Source organism: Psammomys obesus, unplaced genomic scaffold (genome assembly GCF_907164565.1).
Source record: "Psammomys obesus unplaced genomic scaffold, mPsaObe1.curated_primary_1811, whole genome shotgun sequence".
Lineage (NCBI taxonomy): Eukaryota > Metazoa > Chordata > Mammalia > Rodentia > Muridae > Psammomys > Psammomys obesus.
Genome location: NW_026585644.1, coordinates 25,890,996 through 25,912,249, shown reverse-complemented (window position 1 = coordinate 25,912,249; position 21,254 = coordinate 25,890,996). Strand labels below are relative to the sequence as shown.

The window sequence follows — 21,254 nt, the reverse complement described above, 5'->3', positions numbered from 1 at the left end:
AATCAAGATAACCAGAAGTTATTTTCTACATACATGAAAATGAATGCAATGAAAACATTAATAGTCCAGGCCATTAAGGTCTCAGTGAAATGAGTATTCTTACATTACGAGCTTGCTAATAAAAACAAAGGCTTTAGGAGGATTAGAAGGGTTTACAGTTTTGCTGTTATACACTTAGAGGACTTTGGACAGTCATCACATTTTTTTAGCCTTTATTTACCTATGTAATTAGTGTAATTATGATAACTTAGGGGTTTTTATGAAAATCAAATGAAAGAATCTAATAAAAGGAATCTAGAGGAAACAGCATATAGTTGTTAAAACTCTTCTAAAAAGCATTTAATCAGTATAAGTCAAAATGCTTTACAGAATATTTGTTGCAATTTTAAACGAGTCACTACTTTTATATTGTAAATAATCAAAATGAGAAAATATTCTACTAAGTTCTTTGTATAGGTATTTATTTAAAAAAAATGAAACATTAACCATAGTTTGCAACTCCGAAAAATGGTTAAAGAATAAAAAATTACAATATTTGTAATTACAACCTTTGTACAAAACCCCTTTATGTTACAAAAGAAGGGGTCCAGTAAGGTAGCTCAGGAGGAAAAATTTAGATATGCTGCCAAGCCTGCTGGCCTGAGTTCAATCCCTGGGACCCATGTTGTTGAAGGAGGAAGCTGAAGCCATTGATTAGCCCCTAACCTCCACATGTGACATGGTGCCACATGACTATACACATAATAAATAAATCTTTTTAAAAATAAGTTTGACAAAGCCAGTGATCTCAGCATCATGTTCAAAATAGTGGGGAAGGATCATACTATTAAGAAATTTCTGTAGGCAGTACATCTCGCTTTAAAAAGTTTCTAAATTGATTTGGTTGTGGATGCCACTCAGTAGTAGTATAATTGCCCAGCATACCCAAGACTTGGGGTTTGATCTTCATTACTGACATTCTCTGTCAATATCTATGAATGAGCTGAGGAGGAGGTGTGACACAGTTTAATAATTCTTGCTGTCAAATCAAGATGTCCTGAATTTGGATCTCCTGCATCCTTGTAAACCTGGCATGAGGATGCCTATCTGTAACCCCAGCACCAGTGCCAGGTCGATCCCCAAAACTTGCTGGCCAGCCATTCTAGCCAAAATGGTAAGGTTCAGATTTAGTGGAAGTGTGTCCAGGTGCTGATTATCCTTTCATTGTGGCATTTTTGAGTAGTCATAACCTCCTTGTCTTTCTTATCAAGTTTAGGGTGGAGGGATTCCAATACTGACCTTGTAATCCTTGTTCCCTTGTTGACATCTATTACTAAGAAAACCTTCTGGTGAGACCTCTTTAAAAGTGTCGACTTACTTGTATTTTCTAGGATATGCTACCTCTGAGCCTTACCTGGGTACTTAGGCAAATAATTTTTCTGTCTTAATGCATTTTCTAAGTCTTGGGCTTTGTTCTTGCTTTGCAGTTGCATTGTCTCTTGTTTGAAACATTCTTAATGGGATATACTTTGATGAGAAATTCATAGAATCAGCTGTTCGTAGGCCCTCTATACTCCTTCTTTCCCTTTTCTTTCCAAATATATCGAGACTTTTCCTTGTATTTTTTAATTTATTTACTGAATATTTTATTCACAAAATAGGCAGTACCAGGAAGCAAGAGAAACCTATCTTGATCTGGATAATAAAGTAAGGACTTTAAGAAGGTTTATTAAATTACTAGAAGAAATAATGACCCATAGGTACAAAACATACCAACAATTCAGAAGGTAAGTGCATTTTAAACATTTATCTTTTTATTTATTTTCACAGTATTCTGTATGAGTATTCATTAGATCTTTTCTCAGTACAGCTATATGCATGATCCACAGTTAGCATTTAGAATCTGTGGTTAAGCAGAACGCTGTAATGAAAGGACCTTAACAGCAAGCTCACCTAGCTTTTCCTCTGTTAGGTAACCTTTACTAGACAACTCTCAGATGCTCTTTGTTGCTTAGTAGATTGTTTGACTGGGAACTCAGTGGTACTGAAACAATTGATTTAACCCTAGGACATTGCATGTTACTAAGGGATTTTAGGAGGGCCCATTAAGGCACTATCTCAGTTGTTTTACCATGATCTGATAGAATGGTATAGCTCCATTATTGTAAACCTATTTGATTTACTGTACATCTTCAATGTTTATAACTGAGCAAGGAAAGGAGCTATTAATAACATACCCAAAAATGCAATCTCAGGAGTAAATAGATCTCCACTTACACCAACAAAGCAGAAAACAAGCAAACAAACAAACAAACAAACAAAACAGAAGGTGAATGTTAGGGGATATAGCTCTTAATATCCTTATTCTAGAGAGGCCATAGTTCTTCCATTACCTCTGTTTTTCCCAGACAGCCCCTCAGTGATGCTTTTTATTTTTCTTTATAGCCCAATGTTTGCTATTGTGTGTTTGTATATAGTGTGTGTACCATGAAGGAGGCCTGAGGTTGATAACAAGTGTTTCCTAATCACTCCCCAACCCCACCCCTTTTTTTAAACTTCATCATTTCAGTTGGGAGGGGGCACTTACAGGGCTCAATTAATTTGTTTCCCATTTTTTCAGAGGTCATTTTGACTGGAACTGCTTTGTTATTTGGTATCAAGAGTGAAAACTCTTATTTCATAGAGTTTGTCTGGTTTTTGAAGAGGTTTTAAAAAATTAAATATATTATTATTATTTACATGTTATTATTTCTGTTATTATTTACATGTTTTCCAGATGTAGTAAAGTTTATCTGTTGTTAAACAGAAACTAGTATTTAAATAGTCTGTGTAAAAATACTTTTTTTTTTTTCGTGTATGCCTTAGTTCTTTTATTGTTGCTATGATAAATATTCTGAGAAAAGCAATTTAGGAGTAAAGGGATTCGCCAGTCACAGTGGTACACTCCTGTAATCCCAGGACTCGGGGAGGCAGAGGCAGGTGAATCTGAGTCTGAGGTCAGCCTGGTCTACAAAATGAGTCCAGAATAGCCAAGGCTACACAGAGAAGCCCTGTCTTGAAAGAAAAATTTAAAAACCAAAGAGAGAGAAAGGGTTTATTTCTGCTCACAGCATCAAGGCAGCAGGTATTCAAAACAGCTGGTGTGTTGCATCCAGAATAAAGAAGCAGAGAGTGCAGTGTGAATTCATGCTGCTCTGTTCCCTTCTTATACAGTTCAGGATCTTGTGCCCAAGGACTATTGCTGCCTGCCTTTAGGCTGGTTTTAATTAGCTCAGTAAGGATAATCCATCACAGGTATGCTTAGGTTCATTTTCCAGGTTGTTCCATATCATTGCATTGACAGTACCAACTATCATAGTGTATAGCCTTGATAGAGGTTTTAATACTGACATGGGGTTATTTTATATTATTTACTTAGTTATAGAAAGAACTAAAATGGCCAACGTTTTAGAATCATTTCTTTCTTTACTCTCTAACCTTCTTATTTTAGGACAGTTTATGGTAAAAGTCCTGTGAATGAAAGCAGCCAATATATTGGAGTATTGAAGGATGTTCCTTAATAGGGAGTTCTGGAATTCTGTTGCCAGTGCTATGGCAGCAAAAGAAACTAACAAAACCCAGGTTCTCTTTTAGTATGGACTGAGTTTTAAATGTAGTATAGGACAGGAAACAGTGGAGAGAAAAAAATTATGGTTGCTCTGAGGGAATAAGGCCTGAACTCATTAATGAGTACAGATAATAAGAAAAATTGCCAATTTTCTCTCACCCAGACCTTATTTTCTAAATACTGTACCCTCAATAAAAGGAGGCAGGATTCCATGGAGAAAAATGGCTGATAGCAAAATCTGCCTGGGGAAGGTGTAGATAAGTCTTCTTGTTATGGCTCAACCCCGACTACAGTTCCAGCCACTCCCTCAAAGTGATGACAAAAGTACTTAGGAGATCACTTAAAGAGCTTTCATTGGCAAAATCTGAGACAGTCTGAAAATCACAGTAACTTCATCCTGATAAAGAAAAAGGTAAATAAGAATTGAAGGTTGGGATAGCTCAGTAAACAAGAAGAACTGAGTTTGAAGCCCTGTTTTGTGCCCCACATAAAAGCTGGGAGAAGAGTCAGGTACAGTAGTGCGTATTTATAATTTTATTACTGGGGAGGTGAGAATAGGAGGATCCCTGGGGCTTACTAGTAAAGCAGCTAGCTAAGTAGGCAAACCCCAGAGCAGTAAGAGACTGTCTCAGAAATAGGCAGATGGCTCAGAGGTTAGAGTACTGCTTGCCCTTCTGTGGTTCCATTCCCAACACCCTCATGGTAGCTTATAATCATCTACAACTTTGTCAGAGGGGGTCTCTAGCCTTTGTGTAGCCTTCTTTTGGCTTCTGTGGGCATTGCGTGTATGTGGTGCGCAGACAGACATACAGACAAAACACCCATAAAATAAAAGTCTAAATATGGGGCTGGAAAGATGGCTCAGAGGTTAAGAGCACTGTCTGCTCTTGGAAAAGTCCTGAGTTCAATTTCCAGCAACCACATGGTGTCTCACAACCATCTATACGGGGATCTGATGCCCTTTTCTGGTGTGTAGGTATACATTCAGAAAGAGCATTCATCTACATAAAATAAATTAAAAAGTCTAAATATAAGTGAACCAAGGTGGATAGCACCAAAGAATGACAGGTGAGGTTTCTCTGCCACCTGCATGTGTGCTCATGCACGTGCATTAAGACATAGAGGGAGAGGGAATTGAGGCAGCAGGAAGTTTCCTTACAATATAGTTCAGTTTCTTCTGATAATAGAGTAGAAATGATGGAATTTGCATTATACCAGCAAGGGATAAAACATTTACCCTTACCTTTTTTTTTCCCATTATGAACTGGGGGGAAAAAGGCAGATAAGGAAGATGCATATTTATCTTGATGTCTCTAAAGCTTAATTCTTTTAAGGACAAGATTTGTCTTATATATGAGAGTAATGCCTTGAGTAACAAGTTTGGATGACTAATATATTCATATGGACTAATGGGGTCATAATGGGCATATTTAATGTGGAATGATACCCTTATTCATTTTATAAACATTCATATACAAGTAATGAACTTGTTAAAATCCAGGACACAAATACAATTAAAAACACAGGAAACAACATCTTAAATCTACCTATTTTATACCATATTGAATATGCAGTTCTTATTATAATGTGCCAAATTACTTTATTTGAAGGTGTTTGACATTGCGATGCAAATTATACTTTGACAACTTATTATCTCAGCGGGCTTACTGTGGAAAAATGAATTTTGACCACAAGAATGAAACTCTCAGTATATCAGTAAGTATCTTGACTCTACCTCTTTATCATTAGTTGTTTTGTGTTTTTTGTTTTGTTTTTTTTTTTTTTCATGAAACATGATCAGCCTTATCCTGTTATCTCTTGAAAATACGGTCTTTGCTAGTATGTTTAAAATTAAATTGCTGTTAATACAGCTAGTAGCTTGGAGTTTTTTTTCCAGACAATCACATTGTTTTCTTAGGATGCTAAGGACACTTTTATTTTCAGTATAACATGTGTTTAACTTGTCACTCCACCACTGTTTTAAGTTTTTGCCCAGCACCATTAGAACTTACAGTCCATTATCTGTAGTCTCACTGTGGAAGCCATGAAGTTTTTGACTCATAATTTAATTATCTGTTATTCACCTTTGTAGATTTTGTGTTTGTAGAAATGTGTACAAAGTGTGTAGTGGGTAAATGAATTAAAAGTTGTGTAAGAAAATAAAAAACAATTACCCACTTTAAATAGTAATTGCTGTTCTTGGTTCCGTAATTTTATCCTTCTCTTCTAATATTCACAGTAAATACTAATGTTTGGAATGCCTTGTTAGAACTTCTGCATTTAACCAAATTAGAAAGTTAATTTTACTTTTCATTGTTTCAGTTTCCACTGGTAAATCATGCTTACCATCTCTTAACCCACCATTTATTTCTGAGATCCAGTCATTTAAAGATACAGATTTGAAAGTACTAGGGGAAATTAGGCCTGCGGTTTGGGAGGTAGAATGTCATAATAATCCATTGTTTTTACTGCAAAAGTACAAGAAATCCAAGGAAATTACAAAAGTTCTATTTTTAAAGACATTGGAAAGCTATGGAAGCAACAGCGACTAGATGAATTGAATTTTCAAGAAGTGGGAAAACCTGTCCAAAGTAAGCTAACATTGCTGGATATTTTCTTTCCTGGAGGCATTTGCTGATCTTAGAATTTTGTTAGTTACAAGGGATACTGAGACAAGACAGCAGGACTTGGGGAACGTTAAGCACATGACTAGTATTTCAGTTAATTCTTGAGGGCTGGAGTTTACATGGTTAGCTAAAGTAACTGATATATATGAAACTGTCTGTATATTAGTAAAACTGCAAATCTACTACAGTCCAGATTAAACTGTCAGTCAGCCTTAGCATATGTACATGCTGGTCAAGTGGAAACTTGTTCCTTTCCACCTTGGTGGGCTATTGTATCATCTAGTATCTGTTCTTAGACAAAGTATCAAGCATAAAGTAAAAAGATTTGAGTCCTTCCCTATAGTTAGGAAGCAACCAAGTTGTCTATGCTTACCATTTATTCATTACTGTACCAGTGATTCTAGCCAGAATCAAGGAATGAAAGAAATGGATTATAAAGGAAGTAAAATTCCTTGCATTTATAATTAAAATGGCCACCTGTATAGAAAACCTAATGAAATCTATAAAACAAGCAACTAAAAATAGTTAAATACAACAAATAGGGTTACAGGCATAATCAGCATTGAAAATGAATTGTATTTTTGTATATTAGCCGCATGATGAAAAGCTGGAAATTTAAAATACCATTTTTACACCATTAGATACAAAATAAATAAAAATCTGATACAAAATGTCTAAGACTTATACTCTGGAAAGCCAAAAGAGAAATTAATGAAGACCTAAATGAGAAATGTATAATTTTTATGGCTGAAAAGACTCAGCAGGTGCTGGAGAGATTTTCTATCCAGTAAAGTATTTGCTTTGCAAACATTAAGACTTGAGTTTGCATCTGCAGCATTGCATGAGAAGCCTAGCAGAGACAAGTGAACTAATGGGCCTGGCAAGTGTAGCAGACTCAGTGAGGTCCAAGGTTAACAAGAGACCCTGCCTCAAAAAAAAAAAAAAAAAAAAAAAAAAGAAAAAGAAAAAGGAAATGGTGATTGAGGAAAACACCTGGGACATATGTATATTCACTGCACACACATGTGTATATACAAGCATGAATATGCACATGACAATTCAGCATGTCAAAATTTTAGTTCTTCTCAAATTGACCTGTAGATTTCAGCACCATTTGTATCAAAATAGACATGGATTTTGTTGTTGTTGTTGTTGGGTGTTTGTTTGTTGGTAGAAATTGATAAGCGGGTCCTAAAATGTATATGGAAGTGCAAAGGAGCTAAAATAATTATAGTAACTTTGAAAAGAAAGAACAGTATTTTCTGATTTTATTAACTGAAGGCTAAAGTAACAGACCGTGGTTTGGTTACAGAGACATTCAGATCCATGGAAACTAAGCAGAGTTCATGAAGAAGCATGAGGATGTATTCCTATTTTGAATTGCAGTTTCTTACATAAACACACTTGCTAAAATGTAATCAGTTCACATTTTAAATACATGCAATTAAAAAGGTTTTGTTGCATTTATTTCAGATTACATGCCACAGTTTAAGTATGGAGGCCCAAGGACAACTTGTGTGTAATCACATTTGGAATCCCCAGGCAGGAAGATTAACACAAATTATAGATACTCAGGGCTATAGAGTGAGACCCTGTCTCAAGTAAACAAAAGAGAGAGGACGCAGAGAACATGGGGACAAACACAAAATAGCGTGAAATAAAACCTAACGTTACCAGGAGTTACATTAGGCCTTTGGGGGTTAATGGTGTATTAAAAGCAAAGACTTGTCTGTGTGTATAAGATTATGAGTCAAATTCTGTTAAAAGGGGACTTTAAACATTAACACAAGGACAAGGGGATCCTAAGTAAAAACATAAAGCAAAGGCATGCCATGCAGATAGACAGGAAAGCTTACAAACTGCTACTAATAACAAAATCAGGTTTATACTAGAGACCAAAAGGAATGTTTTATAATATAGAAAGTTAATTTTAAACATTCTGAATTTATATATTTTGAAGACAGGAAATACAGAAAAGTTGAGGAAACTAAAAGGCAAAATTGTTAAATATAGATGGAATTAGAACTTTTCTCAATAATTAATGGAAAAATCAGATTAAAAGTTAGTAAAGTTAAACAAGCCTTACAGTATTCACCAAACTGACCCGACAGCTTAACTGTAGGAACACCATGGTGAATTGTAATTTTTGTGGATTACCTATGGCACATTTATCAGCATAGACTATTTACCCAATTTATAAAATTTTAATAACTTATTAAATAAAAAAGAAATTAAAGTTATATAGACTATATTTCAAAGTTGAATGAAATTAGAAATAAAAACCATAAAATTCCCCAAATTTATAAAATTATATAGCACATTTTTACACAGATGAATTTTTTTTAATTTACATTTTTGTTTTGCCTCCAAAATGTCTGTGAGGTTGTCAGATCCCCTGGAACTAGAATTACAGTTGTGAACTGCCATGTGACAGCTGTGATTTGAACTCAGTTCCTTTGGAAGAACAGCTAGTGCTTTTACCTGCTGAGCCATCTCACCAGTCCCACAAAACATTTCTAAATGATTAAGGAATCATAATAAATCACATGGAAATTAGAAGATAATTTTCAGCAACAATAAAAAATAAAACAGCAAAATATGAGACAGGGTAGAACTTTTTAAAGGACAATATGTAGCTCCCTGTACATGTTTGAGGAGGAAAGGTTAGCCCAACATTAATGATCTCTCTCAGGAAGCTAGGAGAAGACAATTATGAATTTAGACAGAGATCTCATAAAACTTAAGAGCAGAAAATAAGAGAAAGCAGATGTCCAGTGGGAGCAAAACTGAGACTGCAAAAGCAGATTGAACACATGACGCCCTCATCTAGACAGAGACACTACTATAAGCCTGTGGGTAAATGGTGATCATTTCATGAATTACTGGGTTCAAATTATTGGGTGTCCTTTTGGGAAAAACAAAGACTTTGACCTTTATACCATTTAGTATACAAAGTGATTAGTATAAAATTTGATAAATGTAAAATGTTGAACAATAAGCTGGATGAGGAAGTCAGCTTAAGGTACCCATCAGTGGATGAATGGATAAAGAAATATAGTAGATACATGTAATGAAATGATATTTAGCCATTAACAAAAATGAAATCCTGTCCATTTGCATCAAAATGGATAAAACAAGAAGATATTATGGTAAGTAAACCACACACAGAAAAACAAATGGCATATATTCTCATGGGATGTTCAAAAATTAATCTGGACACAAAGAAGTGATGACTACAAGTTGGGGAAAGAAGTAGAAGTTAGCTAACAAGTACCAAAAGGTTGATAGGAGTTAAGTCCCAGTGCTCCACAGCAGTGTAGCCACTGCAGGCCACAGGAACTACTGGGTATTTTAGGGGAAACTAGAAGAGAGATGCTCAAAGGCTCTAGACACAAGTGAGGGGATAGAAATGTGACTTAACAGGTATATATTTCATACGTGTAGAAATAAACACTCCGTTAACATGTGCCACCCTTGCCTGCTAATAAAAGAAAGTACTTTAATGAAGATTTTAAAAATAGGACACAAAAAGTAATTTTAAAAAGTAACAGTAATAATAGGGATGCTATTGCCTGGAGAAAGGTAATTTTTGATGCATGTTACAACAAAAGAACTTACCTAGAATTTTTTGAGGATAAAAAGAATAAAAGACTGAATCTATTTTAAAATCACCAAAGACTTAAACTGGAGTTACCTAAATGGGTGATAAGCACATGAACAGTGCTCAGGATTGTTAGTCATCAGAGATACAAATTTATGCCTCACTAGCTACTGTTGTACCTCTAATGACGATGACTGAAATGAGCAAAATTGAAACATGGTTGTTAAGGACATGAAGTCAGAGCTATTACTTTGCTGTTGGGAAGAAAATTGCACTTATTTGAAAACCCATCTACTTTCAGGCACAAATTTAAGGAAAATAAATACTTATGTCCTCATAAGATATTTTCCCTACTTAGGGTATTGTGTCTTCAAAAAAAGATACACAGCATACATTTAAATTCAGAATTTGTAAGCCGCTTAGAGTGTTAAAAAAATGATGTATATCTTACACATAAAATGGTTCTTTTCACTTTGTTGGATATAGTATGTCTGCAATATTGTCAAAATAGAATGCCTCTCTCTATTACTTTATATTTTTGTCTTGGGAAATTATACAGAAGGAATGCTTTTAATAACATAAATTGATTTTCTTTTTACTGTTCCCATGGAGGATGTTTTAAAATGTTTTTAATGTCTTTATTTTAATTTTATTTATCTTATATCCTCCTGCACTTTCCCCTCTTCCCAGTCCTCCTCCTCCCTCCACCCCTCAAAAAGTCTATTAATCCATTTTCATTATTCTTGGGTAATCCTCTTTCTTCAAGTTGGTCTGTTTTGACAGTCAGTAATTATTAAAGCTGTAAAACCACTAGATGGCACTATAATTCTGGTAATGAAAAATTATCTCAGTGCTTTAAATGTTTAGTGCAGTAACAGTTTCAGAACTAGTTTAAATTTATTTTAGTAAATAATGTTTGGTTAAATATTGAATTTGTTACCATAGCTTTGGAATTTTGGTATGTTAGGTTTTATTAAAGTTACAACAAGTGTTCAATTTGATTTTGTTTGTTTGTTTGAAACAGTTTTTGGTTTTGTTGTTGTTGTTGTTTTTCTGTATAGCCCTGGCTGTCCTGGAACTCTCTCTGTAGACCAGGCTGACCTTGAACTTAGAGAGATCTGCCTGCCTCTACCTCTTAAGTGTTAGGATTAAAGGCATGCACCACCAGTATGAGGCTGATTTTTTTTTTTTTTTTAATTATTTTTGTGTATTTTTGGTCTGCATGTATGGCTATGCACCAAGTGCGTGCCTGGTGCCTGAGAAGTCCAGAAGACATCAGATCCCTGAACCTGGGCTTATACATAGCCTTGAGCAACTGTGTGGGCGCTGGGAAAAGAACCTGGGTCCTCTGTAATAACACTTAACTTTGAGCCATCTTTGTAGCCCCTCAGTTTTATTTTATTATTTTATTTTATATATTTATTACATTTTTTTTTCATTTTCTATCCCCACTGCAGCCTGCTTCCTCATCTCCTCCCTGTTCCACCAACCCTCCCTCTTCTCCCCCTATGCCCATTCTCTAGTTCCCTGGTAGAGGAGGTCCTCCTCCCCTTCTGTCTGACCCTAGCTTATCAGGTCTCATCAAGGCTGGATGCATCATCTTCCTTTGTGGCCTGGCAAGGCTGAACCCCCCAGAGGGAGGTGATCGAAGAGCCGACCACTGAGTTCATGTCAGAGACAGCCCCTAAACTAGGGAACTCACTTGAAAACTGAGCAGCCTGTGGTAGCATACAGAGCTAAACAGCGAATTCTCAATACAGGAATATCGAATAGCTGAGAAACTCTTAAAAGAAATTGTCAGAGCCTGCCAGCAAAGTCGAATAGTTCCAGAGTTGGGAGTGAGGATTGAAATAATTAAAGCAAGCCATATTATACATGGGATCAGCTCAAGAGGGCTGTCAGTAAGACTGCAGCATGAGTTTATTCCACAATTCCTTTTTATAGGCAAAGCAAAAACAAGTCACATCAATACAAGAAAGAAGAAGTTGTGAAACTGCCAAACTTGTTTTCTGAAATACTTCCCTGTAACAGATATGGTCCAAGGTCATGCAAACAAATTTTAAGGAACTTGGCAAAACTTCCGCTTTTCTCTGTCTCAAAGTGAAGGCCAGGGTGAAAACATATTATCCCCCCACACCCGCTTTGTTTTAAAATGAAACAAAATTAGATAGCTTACTGTTACAGTATGAAATATTCTGAATGGAATTGATTCTTTTATACTGCTAAATAATCTTAGCTTTATCCCTCTTTCTCTTGTTTTGAACTATAAACCTGTTTTTTTGTGATCACTTTTAAAGGTTCAGCCCGGAGAGGGAAACAAAGCTTCCTTCAATGACATGCGTGCTCTCTCTGGTGGGGAACGTTCTTTCTCTACAGTGTGCTTCATTCTGTCCCTGTGGTCCATTGCTGAATCACCTTTCAGATGCCTGGACGAGTTTGATGTCTACATGGTATTGTTGAATTTTAAGTTCTCTGATTTTTATTTGGTTGGAATGTTTTGAAAGGGAGTCTTTATTTTGTTTCCCTATAATAGGGAAGGTTGTGCCCTGCCACATCAGTTTGTGATGTTAGTGTTTGGGGAGTTCCTGTCGTTTAGTTCTCTCCATGGCTGCTCTGTGGTCCTACAGAGGCCCTGCTCTACTCTAGCTTTTCTCTCCCACCATGTATATCTTGAGTGTCTACCTGCAGGCTGTCTTTTTCAGCCCTTCCCCTAGCTAATTGCCATCAACGTAAAGATATCATAAAGCTTTTGCTTCTTAACACAGGGCTTTTGTTGACTGGCTTCTTTGGTTATGGCCAAGCTTTTCAAAAGAGTAACAGGAAGGCAAAAAAAGGTAACACAAGTTGTAAGAGCATTTGACTTTAAGGGTAAAAAAAAAAAAAAAATTAAAGGTTTTGAAACCGAGGACTGCTACAATTACTCTAGTAATTGTAGTGACTGAGTATCCTTCTGGGGTCTCAGTTTTTCCATGTAGTAGAAGGTGTTACTATTAATTAACTCATTGGGCTACAACACGGCTCAGATGACATTCTATGTTTTACATACATCCTTACTATTTTATGCACTGTAGTCTGGGCTTGGGTTCCACAGCAGTCATTTATCAGATTCATCCGTGAGCTTGATCTTTATTTATTGGAGTACCTGGCACCTGTGCCCTCTTTCTTGGGATGTGTTGTCTTATAGCCTCTACACTCATTCTGGATTTATTTCTACAGTGTTCCCTTTTAGTCTTCCTTTCTGCCTCCAGCTCTGATTTCACTGAGTGTTTGACATTTTCTGTTTGCTTTTTACAGTATTTTTGTTTTCCTGGTCACATATGTGTAGAAGTGATATACATTCCTCCCTACAGGCACCAAAGCCACTATATGCTTATAGACCTACTTCATGGAGGTCTTCTGTCCTGATAATCTGGTTTGTAGCCTAGACCTGTGTGCCAGACTACACATTCCACCATCCAGTAAACTGTCAACATTCCAAGTTCAGTATGTTTGAGACTGAGTGGATCTTCCTCAAATAATCTTTCTTTTCTAAATTTTTTTACCTTGTTAATGACAAATTACAAATGCCATCCTAGTTACCTAGCTTTAAAACCGTGGTTATCTTATTAACTCTTTCCTTTTACTAACACGCTGCCTGGCCTTTTTTGCTCCTCTCTGATTGTTCTACCCCTTCCTCCTGTCTCACTGTGATGCTGCTACCTCTTGTCCCTTTCCCTCCAGCTGCCTCTTGCTAGACTTTCAGACTGGTGTCTTGCTGTTTCTTATCTGCAGCCCATCCCTCCACATGACTTAGAAAGGTGTTGGTTTATAAAAACAGACCTTTTAAAACCCCTAGGTGGTTACATATAAAGTATTTACTTTTTTAAGGTAACATTGAGGTCCTTAATGGTGTAGTATCTGCCAGAAATTTTAGCTGTACTGAGTTGTTTGTAATTTTGTAAGTACTGTGCCCCTGTATTTTCATTCTTAAACTGTGCTTATCTTTCAATGATGCTTTTCTTATGATGCCTTGTGACTGCCATGCTTTCTAAATTCTGAGACACTTGATAAATTTAAAACCAGGCAAATTTTTTATTTTTATCCTGAGCAATTAATTATCTGTGTACTTACAGATTCGTTCTGTAATAGTATATCATTGGAATATTTTCTTATTATTTTAAGTGTTACTTATATTTGAAAGAGAAGAACATAGAAGTTGCTTGGGAGAATATTCAGTTGCTTTCCCCTTATAATTTCTGATACTACTTTTTCAAGATGGAACTACTTGGCATCATATATAATGAATAAAACTGTAGTTTGTTTTAGCCAAAAGAATACTGCTTTTATAGAAATAACAGATGCAAAACCAATCTTAACTTTTATCTTTCCTCTTCAGGATATGGTTAATAGAAGAATTGCAATGGACATGATACTTAAGATGGCAGATTCCCAACGTTTTAGACAGTTTATCTTGCTTACCCCTCAAAGCATGAGGTAACTTCTTAAAACTTTCTGTGAGCACACACACATAATTTTATATATTTTGATCACATGTATAGAAGGGACATAACATAACTTAAACCCTACCCTATACGTACAAGGTCCTAAAGCCAAACTTATCAGATGGAGGTTTCTCATTCTCCTGTGTACCCTGCTGCTGGCATACCATCCAGCACACAGCCAGCATTCTGAGCTCAGTGTGGCTGAGGCACAGTGGGTCTTCCTCTCAAAGGAATTTACCAGGGGAAAGAAATCTTCTACATGGGAGGCTCACACATGCATGTACACATACAAAAATCCCAGATAGGCAAAGCATGGTGAGTGAATGAAAGCAGCCAGGAGCATGGTTTTAAATTGTTAAATGCAAAAATGATGGGATAAGGGATGGAGGTTGATTAGTCTGCCTTCTTGCAGATTTAAGATGTCTTCTACTTTCCTAGATGCTTAAACTTCCATTCATGTCATATATCTTCTTTAAGAAACAAATGGACTAGAATGTATTTTGACTTCTTTATATTTTGAATTTGTTCCTTTGTGGTTTTCTTGGCCAACAGATAATAAGTGATTTTAGTAATTTTGTGTAAAACAAAGAAACAGTTTAAGATCCCTTCTTTGTCCTTGGCTACTTAAAAACAGGAGTCTTAGAAAGAGCTCTGCTGTGTTACCATCCTTTGCCTTTGATCTCCTGTTTCAAAGTAGTCCCATGATCCTGTGCCAGTTTGATTTGGAATATCCAGGAAACTCCAGACAAGAACAACAGTGTAAAGTAGCTGACATATAAAAAAAAAAAAAAAAAAAAAAAAAAAAAAAATTCTTTTCATAGAAATTGAAAATAGATAGGATATAGCAGGAAGTTTTTTAATTTATTGATTTCTCATATTGTTGGGAATTGAACCTAGTGTTAGTGAATACTAGGGAAGTATTGAATGAGTAAAAACTTTATTTGGAAATTGAGTGATTACTTTTGCTTCCTTTAGCTCACTTCCTTCAAGTAAACTGATTAGAATTCTTCGAATGTCTGACCCTGAAAGAGGGCAAACCACGTTGCCCTTCCGACCTGTAACTCAAGAGGAAGATGACAACGCAAGTTGACAGCTTAGTGCCTTGCCCTCGTGCTGTAAGATTGTGAGGGGGAATAGTCTGGACTGGTGGATGAAATAAATAAAGTGAGACTAGAAGACTAGAGTTATTCTGAAATAAAGAAGCTCCTTTGATATTACCCATCAATTGTGTAAATAAGCCTAGAAAACCAGCTACTGCCAATAGTTTAAAATTACTATGGCTTTTCCTGTGAAAACCAATTTCATAATACTGGTTTTAAATCTTTTTATGTTTGTTTGCTTTGGAGTTTCTGTGTTTTGTTTGTTTTTACCATCCACTTTTATAAATTTTTTCAGGAGTAAAATTTTGTACATATGCACATGTACATATCTGTTCATTTTGGGTTCATTTCTATAGTATTTTGTAAGAATTAAAATAAAAGTTTGAGCACCTGATGTTTAGTTTTGCTTCTCCAGGTTGTTACAGTTTGGCTTAAAGATTAACAAATGTCTGTGGAAAGAGGGATTTCTGTGTGGAATCGGTGGATGCAGTATACAGGAACTGCTTACACGGCACATACTGATGTTTTAAGTACTAGAGACTACTTAAGACTGATTATACTGGGCAAAATCTTTGCTTTCTATTGGTTTTTAACCCTAGGGTACAACTGTAGATTTTGGATACAGTTTTTAATCACTATATTTTATCAGTTTTAAGATGGTCTTCATTAAATACTTTCCTGTGGTCCTGAAGCACTGCCAACTCCGACAGTGTTTTCTCCTTTGTGCTTTAATAGCCCTCCACCCAAGGAAGAGCATGTCACAGCTGTGACAGTTTCCTGTTTAACCAGTAGCATGATGGTGGCCTAGTGTAAAAATCCTGTTTTTGGTGGTACAGCCACTAGGGGAGGCAGATGGAAGAGGATTACAAGTTCTAGTCCTGCCTGGGTTATGGAGTGAGTTCAAGGCCAGCCTGGGCAGCTTAGCCTCTGACGCAAAGTGAAATTGAGGCCTGAGAATACAGCTTAGTGGTAAAGCAGGGCTGGGAAAAGGTGAGTGCCTGTTATCAGGCAGAGGAGCTAATGGCTACATGAGACAAAATCTACACTTAATGGTAAGATGACATGACACACCCTGCTTCTAGAGACATTAAAAGGTTTCTACAATGATCAGTTTACTGTAAAAAATGGTATTCACGATTTTTTGTTTTTAAAGAAAACATGAGTGTTCTAGTGCCTGTGTTCTAGGATTAGGGCTAACCTTAGACATTTAATAGTAGCAAGATGCATTCCTTTTATTACCAGCAATAAATTAAAATACATATTTATGAACCTGAAAAGGAAGTATTTTAAGAAAGTACTATTTTTAAAAGCAAGCATACTTCTATAGTTATTGACAAAAACTGGATTTTGTTTTGGTGGGGAAGAGAATGTATTCTTAAAACAGTTGCCAAAAATCTAAAAGCATTTTCTAGTCTAAGAATATAAAAAGAGGAAACTGCTGGGTATTTTAAACTTCCCCCACCAACCATAAGCAGTATAACTCATTTATATCAGAACTATTTTAACATACATACACTTTTTCAAGTAAAATGAAGGTGGAATTTACCAGTGCATTAATTTTAATTAGCTAAGGAGTTCAGTGTCTTGAGTTTTTGTGTTAGTTTTAAGTGTGCTTCTAATGCAACCCTCATACCCTGAGCATCTCCTGCAGAAGACAATGCATTATGGGAAATGCAATCCTTAGATCCTGAGCTCCTGCTGAAGACAGCACATTGGTTGGGCCTCATAAAATTTTGGTTTCAATCATAAGTGACATCTTCATCTAATGTTCTAAGTAGTAATAACATCGATTGGAAAAATTTTTGAAAAGCTATTGTTCTTTTAAGTATGTGTAACTTCTAAAAATAAAACTTAAAATTTATATGTATTAAGGTCATGCTTTTGTGAATTGGGACAAGGAGTAATTGACTAACTTGGGCCTCTTCATGAACAGTGATTTATATATACGTGTCATTCAGTAGCTCTAAAGTCCCTAGAGACCCTAAGACAGGTTTGGATTTATAAACTTACATACTCAGTGTTTTTTCTCAGGAAATGATTAGAATCATTCACAGAATGTTAAGTGTACTGAGTTTTAGTAAGTTAAAGTATAAGAATAGTTACAAAATTAGTAAGCAACTTATTTTAAATATTTTCCAAGTTTTTATTTCTTTCATTCCCTTTCGTGTATGGCAGGGCTGGCTTTATGATGTCTGGAGTATTTGTATATGGAGACAAATGCTTAAAGTCTGCAAAAAATAGGGCAGTGGCTCATATATGAAAGTAAACTAGGATAGCTACATAGCAAGGCATCCCTATTCATTCATTCATTTATTCATTCATTCATTCATTCATTCATGGCTAAGTGCAAATTAGATGTAGGACTAGAGATTAAGTCTTTATCCCAAGACAGAATTCTGGTCATATCAGTAACTAGTTAATACATTTACAGCTATTGCTAAATTTGTTGAGGCAGTTAATAAATTTACAACACATAGCTGTTGTTCGTGTCCCTGGAAGTCCTATGTGATAAATACATGGTTTCTAGCCTCTAGTGTTAATGGGTAGTGCTGGAACCTACTGGAAGAAAGCTATGTTTTCAGGGATTGGGGTTGTATCCTTGAAGCTACCAACCTCTTTCTGAAGTAAAGGACATAAAGGAAGTCATGATCCTGGTTGCTGAGGTGTGACTGCTTTAGCAGAACTCAGTTGCAGAGGCTTGACTTAAATCTACATCTCAGTTCATGGATTTGCTTTCAGCATTATTTATGCAGTGCTACCCTATTTCCTGTTCATGCCCACTAGCAGACAGTATCTTCCACAGATGGCCAACCACAGTAAATCCCTCCCATGTTCCAGGACCTTGCTTTGTGGAGACCCTCCTTGCTCTGGCTAGGGTATAACTAATGGGATCTGGTAAAATTATGTAGTTTGCCAGGCTAGATCTGAATAGGCAATGAAAAGAAGTGAAACTCCTCTGAATATTCAAGATATTCAGTGGATCCCCTAGGCTTGCTGGGACTGAGCTCCTCCTCAAGGCTGCACTGGAAGAAACTGAAATTGCTTATGTGTGGAAGCCTTGATACTGCTGGAAAGAGGTATTGTGCTGTCCACCCTGCAGATGTTCAAAGCCTGTGTCTTCATAGTAGAGATTCCAAGCAAGAATAACACAAATGAGTTGTGTAGTTAAGGGACAGGAGAGAATATAAAGACTTTTAAGATAATGGAGTTGTTCCTTTTAATAGCTAAAGGAGCAGATCTTGATACTTGAAAGTAAATGTAAAATAAAACAATCTAAAATCTGTACAATACTGAACAGGAAATGCCACTAATCCAAATGGCCTTGGAAAAGCTATTGGCAGAAACCCACATAGTCCTATGGATGCTTGTGGTGAGGAACACTGAATTATAGGTGCCAAGATTAGGATCCATCTTACACGGAGGAAAGTGCACTAACCTGGGAAACAGGAAAAGGCACACAGTAAACTAGAATGTCTAAACCTTCTGGCCATGCTCTGGTGCATGTAATAAGATGTGAGAGCAACAAGATAAGGATAAGCAATGACATCTGAGGAACCATGTTTGTCTCATTCCTGCCAGATGCTGACTGCTTTTCAAATTCAGAAAAAGGCTTCAGTGCAAAAACCAATCCCACATTGTCAGGCCTACTCAAAAGGAACAAAAACTGGCCGCAGGGCCCCCAAAGGCCTAAGCTTGAACTGACAAAGTAAGCTGTTAATAAAATGGCACTGTGGTTTCAACTTGGAAAAGAAAAATTTAAAAATCCAGGGTAAGAGTACAATGCTCTTGTTAGGGCACAGAAAGATTTAAGGTGGGTGTTGACCTTTGCAGACAAAATGCTTCTAAGGGCTTCATGGGTCTTTCCCCTTAAACAGTAGGATTGCTAATTCTATTAGGGGGTTTTATTCTATACCAGTTTCAGGATGAACCACTTTGAGACAGTGGATTTATAAGTTAATAAACTCAACTGGGGCAGGGCAGATGAAACAGGTTTGTGCCTTCCACCCTGCAGCTGTTCAAAGCCTTCAGCATTTAAGACGACCTGAGTTTAGTTCCCAGCACCCTCATAACAACTCACAACTGCTTATAACTCCAGTTCTGGGGGACTCAACACCTGGCCCCTACAACATATGTAGGCAAAACATACAGAAGATTTAAAAAGTGTTTAAAAGAACTATGTCTAAGGTCTTGGTAGCTCTAAGATTGTACATGTAGACAATAAGCTAGAGTCCCCCATCGAGAAGCTTATAAGATGTACCCCACCACACTGTAGAGTTGCTGTTGATTAGAAAAGCTGTGTGCCTTTTCTCTCCGACTCGAAGTGTGTATTGCAGTGGTTCTAAGCCTAGCTCACCATTTAATGTGTGCAAGGGGAGATAATTACCCAGTTCATATGGGGGACTTAGGGTCAAGAATGGTACTCAGTGTGCTGTACGTGAGAAGCCTCAAGCCTGATCCCAGAGTCATGGCAAGAAACTTACAGATTCTTGGGAGACACATTTCACATGGAATCTGGGATGTGAGCTCTTGCCACAGATTAGACAGGCATGTTGTATTTTGAAGACGATGACAGAAATCTCTCATGCTGTATATTCTCCAAGAACATGGCTTCACCTAACAGGAGATAGGATGTGGCTTTCTTACAGGAGCCAAGATCACTGTAGTGTTGGCTGCTGCCAGGCTACCATGTAAAAAAGTACAAGCCAGCCTGTGAAGAGAAGTCTTGAGGTTCCCAACCAGCCCAGAGTGACCCTGGCCCATTTTCACTAAACAAGTCTAAGTAACTGCTTTGACTGTAAGCCAGTGTCAGCCAGCTGAACACTTAACACAAGAGGTGATAAAATGCTTGTTTCAAGTTACTGTGATTGGGGGTTGAGTTATTATGGAGTAACAGTAATGAAACCACCTCCATTACCACCCACCCTTCGCCTAAAGTGATTCGAGTCCTTTTGTGGGTTGCCTTCCATTTGTACATATACTATGCTGTGTAGTAGGTTTTATTCTTCATCCCTTACTCAGCATTTACAGCGTTTCTTTATGCTATACATACCCTGTGTCCTCTCCAGCTGGTGCATAGGCTGCCAAGCTGAGATGTCTTAGGTATTTTACTTACCGATCCTGTAATGATAAGCCAGTAGATGACTCCACTGCCTACACCGCCAATAGCCATCACAGATGTCCTGGGACATGTCCTCACAGGTCCTTCTGTAAGTGGCTTCTGTTTTGTTTACTGAGGGTGGGTGGACAATATGACCAGGAATAAAAATGCTAACCCAGAGGTCACACATGGCTTTTCTTCAGGGTCAACTGCCAGTGAGTCTACAGTAATCATAAGAAGGAGGACTAAACAAGCAAATCAGATTTTTATTCGTCGACATAACTTCTATATTTTACTTATAAAAAGAACTAATGGGCCTGAGGGATGGTTTTATTTAAATAAATTCTTGGTATCTTTCCCTTATTGCTTTCCACTCTGGTCCTTCTGGGTGGTCTTATTTCAAATGTCACCTCACCATATTACTGGAAAGAGCCACTGTCTTATACCACCCCTCTCCCTCTCTCTTATCTTGCTGTGTTTTTCTTCTGTTTCTTGGAGTTTGACATTCATGAGCCTGTATGGGCTGTCTCTGCACACATACAAAAGAACAGTGTTGGGAGAAAAATCAGCAGTCAGCAAGGGCTTGTTATGAATGGTTCGCCCGATCCCCGTGTAACCAGGTGGCACCCCCAGTTAACCCATGTTATCCTCGCTGAGTGAGAGGGAACCGTAGTGAGAGAATCTCAGACTTTCTCTGCCCTTGCTTCTTCCTCACCATTCACAGGGGTAAAGGGTGTCAGGGCTCCTAGTCACTCATGGAA

At 37.0% G+C, this 21,254-nt stretch overlaps 1 protein-coding gene across 2 annotated transcripts in view; it reads left to right on the top strand.

Moving 5' to 3' along the window:
* The window catches only part of Smc6 (structural maintenance of chromosomes 6), a 58,147-nt gene extending 40,890 nt beyond the window's left edge, over positions 1-17,257 (top strand). For both annotated transcript variants that reach the window (XM_055625688.1, XM_055625697.1), the window contains exons 23-27: positions 1,641-1,766; positions 5,197-5,302; positions 12,112-12,264; positions 14,190-14,287; positions 15,271-17,257. In XM_055625688.1, the coding sequence (XP_055481663.1) occupies positions 1,641-1,766; positions 5,197-5,302; positions 12,112-12,264; positions 14,190-14,287; positions 15,271-15,385 (598 nt within the window). In that variant the 3' untranslated portion in view covers positions 15,386-17,257. The remainder of the gene's footprint in view (positions 1-1,640; positions 1,767-5,196; positions 5,303-12,111; positions 12,265-14,189; positions 14,288-15,270) is intronic.
* Positions 17,258-21,254: the final 3,997 nt, after the last annotated feature.